At 36.6% G+C, this 3,850-nt stretch overlaps 1 protein-coding gene across 2 annotated transcripts in view; it reads left to right on the top strand.

Moving 5' to 3' along the window:
• PTN (pleiotrophin) overlaps nucleotides 1-727 on the top strand; it is a 109,505-nt gene extending 108,778 nt beyond the window's left edge. The window contains exon 5 of one of the 2 annotated variants that reach the window (XM_006145021.2): nucleotides 588-727. In XM_006145021.2, the coding sequence (XP_006145083.1) occupies nucleotides 588-640 (53 nt within the window). In that variant the 3' untranslated portion in view covers nucleotides 641-727. Of the gene's footprint in view, nucleotides 1-584 lie in introns of both variants that reach the window. The other variant, XM_006145019.3, reaches the window with a different exon arrangement.
• The last annotated feature ends 3,123 nt before the right edge of the window (nucleotides 728-3,850 follow it).

Below are 3,850 nucleotides of genomic sequence, written 5' to 3'. Positions count from 1 at the left end.
AGGGAAAGCTCCAGAAAGAGTACATGTGATTCACAGCCAGTCCTCCCTGTTTAAATAGCTGGCCAAACATATAAGCAGAGGACAGAACCAGGGAATGGAAGCACTCTGGAATTGCTTGCTCAGAAATACGTTAATAATCAGTCCCATAGAGAGGGAATGTGAAAACTGTGTCTAAGCAAAGTTTATACAGCTCTCCATTGAGCAGTGCCCTGGTTAATTCTCAAAGAGATACCTGCTGTTTTTCTGTTTTCTAAGGAGGATCCCAAGACAATAGTTGATGTGCCAAAATGGAGACAGCCAATAAAATAACAGGCATTTATAGGTATTTCCACAGAAGTGGGTTGTGTTCTACCTACCTACTCTTAAAGGCACTCTCTGGCAAAAGTAGGACTCCTTCTCTCACTCCCACCCCCAGACACTTTTTTTCTCAATTAACCAAGAGAACTGATAAGAATAAGCAACTTGTCTATAGATGTAATTTTTTCATTCCTGGACAATTATAAGAAAGGTAACTCTCCTCTCCCTATAGCTTTGTAACTTGAAACTTATTTTTTCTCTTTTTTGCTCTCTCTTTTTCATCACAGCAGAATCTAAGAAGAAGAAAAAGGAAGGCAAGAAACAGGAGAAGATGCTGGATTGAAAGATGCCACCTTCTGTGGACCGCAAAAGGGACATCAGCAAACACGATCAGTTAACTATTGCATTTATACCTACTGTAGGCTTTTTATTCAAAAATATCTATAGCTTAAGTATCCAGTAGGCAAAAACAAAGAGAACAGAAAAATTTTGTAGTAGCATTTTAAAAATGTATACCATAGTACCACTAGGGGCTTATAATAAAGGACTATAATCCTATCTAGAAAGTTGACTTATAAATAAATGATAGACAATTGAGGTAAGTTTTTTGAAGTTATGTGATATTTTACATTATTTTTTTTTTTTACTTTTTTTTTCTTTTGGCAGCAATTTAAATATTAGGGCCATGTAAACTACTTCTCTTGTTAGGTAATTTTGACCTAGACTTTTTTCCCAACTGAAAAAAATATATACTAAACAAAACAGCAATAAAATATAATCATTCTATTTGAGAAAAGTATCTTGATTTCTGCCAGTGGATTTTTTTTTTAAATTTAGTCAGCAAAATGGGGTGGGGGGGGGAAGGAAAGCAGAGCATGCTCTAGTTCAATGTTGATTTTTTTTTTTTTTACAAAAAATATATTCAAAACATAAACTTTTGTCACTTTGGCAGAAACAATTGTTTTCTTGATAAAACTATTTTCCCATCTGAGGAAAAAATTAATAGGAAAATAAATGAAGGTGATGCTGAAAAAAAGGTGTTTTTGTGTGTAATAATTTGATGTTCAAACTCCCCTTCTTTGGTCACCTACGCTGTCTCATTCAACCTAGTAGAACTGAGAATTTATCATAAAGACTTGTTAAATTACTCTTGGACACAACAAATGTTATACAGATTTTTTAGGGGGGTTGTTTGTTTTTAGTACTCACTCCTTTTTTGTTTAAGTTTGCTAGAGGATGTGTATGTTTGCTGGAGAGAGGAGACAGAGAGAAAATACTCCCCCTCATGGGAGATGGTCATGCCCAAATCTCTTCTCATCTGTCTCCATTGCTCCTTCTTTAAGGATTTTGGATTTGGGGCATGCACACACAGTGCCCGGTGTGTTTCTCATGCTGCCTGGTCCAGAACTAAAACTGCTCAGTCAGCCATGTGCGATCTAGTCACCTTACCTACCATCCCACCAGCTGGTCCTACTTTGGGTAACTCTATCACTCTTTAGTAGGTTAAACTGGAGCTACTAGATTGAACAAAAGTCCCAAAGTAGTCTAGAGTTTGGTGCCACAGGAAAATGCTCCTCTTCTATTGAGTAAGTTTGGGCTAGCACAGTCCAAATCAGAGTCTGAGTTCTAAAATGCAAAAATGGTAGTTTGTGCCAAATTTGCATAAATTAAGAATGTCTACTCTATTGTACACCATGGGTGCCAGAGACTATCTGTACAACTCCCTTCTCTGCTGGACTGTAAATACAGTCTTTAAATAATCAAGCCCCTGTTGCTATTTATTATTCAGAGAGATGAAGTCTCAGAAAATTGGTTGAGATGAGGCTTGAAGTATCTCTCCTGACATAGTGATCTCTAATTCTAAAGTGATAGCACTTAATAGTTTTCTATCAAGGTAATCCCAAATTCATTTTCAGACAGGTTGGTTTCAACATACCTTGGGTTAGGTATAAAATAGATCATTACCTATTGGCTGAATGAGGCAGCCAAAGTGTCTTGGCAGCTAAAGTACTTTTGCCATCCAGTCTGAGACTCCACTTGAGATAGGAATGTTGAAGTGGTCCAATCTTCAGACTAAGTCAAAGCCAACTGCCAGTGGGAAATAGGAAAGAGGATGAACCTCCAAGCCTTTTATAGACTGGTGCTTAATAAAAACAGAGTACCTTGTAAAGTGCAAATGACAGAAACATGAATAGTAAATGCAGTCCTTTTACCAGCTGACCTTAATAGGAAAACATACTCATGGGGATGTGGACGAGATGAAAGAAAGCCAGTGTCTTGAGTGGGTTTTTTGACAGCAAAGGTTCAAATGAGCAAGATGCTGGAAAAATCTGCAGCACATTTTTTTTAGCCTCTGAGTGAACATTGCTCTTCCATCATCATTCAGCTAAAACAGCAGCCCATGAATCAGTAATGAGTTAAGGTGAACTAGAACAAAATCTCCCAAGGGAAAAACAGCCCTGTAAATAACTGTGGCACACTCTGTATTTACAGGGTATAGCAGGAGGCCCTCAGACAGGGGCCCCCTGCTATGCCAGCTACAACTCCTAGCACACCATATAATAACTCCCTGCTTGTCCGTTATAGCAAGGATTGGAATATTAATCTTGTGTAGACTGTGAAATTCTACTTCTAAATCTTGAGGGTGATTCCAGCCCAGCCTTAGCTTTAAACATCTATCTCAATGCTGAAGCACTGAAACATAAATACAAAAGGAAAAGAACCAAAAGTCACCAATTCTCATAAACTAGAAAGGAACAGAGTATTATTGGGATAACCCAGCAAACTATTTCTTCCCAATGTTCTGCATTTGAAGAACTGTACCCTAAAGTTTATTAAGCTGTGAAGATGAGAAGAGAAATTTAAATAACTTATCTGTGTTTCTCCAAACAAATTTAGAGTGAAGGTAAACTTTACACCCAATAATTAGGAGGAAACTTTACAGCCTCCCCCAAATCCTGGTTGAAGCAATCCTCTGGTGATCAGAAAATGTCCTGTTTAGTGTACTGTTTACATCTTCACATGTGTAAGTTGATGGCCTTTCCAATTTATCCCAAATATACGAATGCCATCACACTCATACATATACAAGCTACGAAGAAGACCTTGGATAAAGACATTTTGACTTCGTATATTCCTGCAATGACCTCCTAACATCTTGTTAATCCCATTGGAGTGAAATTCTAAATGAAATTTAATGCTCTTAAAATTGATGAAGGGAACTTTTACTAAATGAGGTGATGGAAATATGATGTATGAAAAAGTAATTTAATTTGTAGGTTCTTGACCACAGGAAGTTGCATTTGAAAAGGAAAGGCTACAATTCTTTCTTCATTGAGGAAACAGATTTTTTAAAAATTCAAATATATACATATATAGATTTTTTCCCCTATAATATCTAACTCTTGGTTTTATAATTCTGAAAGTCATTAATTGTTGTATAACTTCTTTACATGAATGCCAGAGGTAAGTATGATTTAGAAGGCACTGAATGAGGCAATAGAATATACTAACTTTACAAATCAAATTGATTTAAAATAGCTCCCAAATACAA

Source organism: Tupaia chinensis, unplaced genomic scaffold, assembly GCF_000334495.1.
Source record: "Tupaia chinensis unplaced genomic scaffold, TupChi_1.0 Scaffold000140_1, whole genome shotgun sequence".
NCBI classification, from domain to species: Eukaryota; Metazoa; Chordata; class Mammalia; order Scandentia; family Tupaiidae; genus Tupaia; species Tupaia belangeri.
The sequence above is the reverse complement of the archived record's forward strand: the minus strand, read 5'-3'. Positions and strand labels throughout refer to the sequence as shown.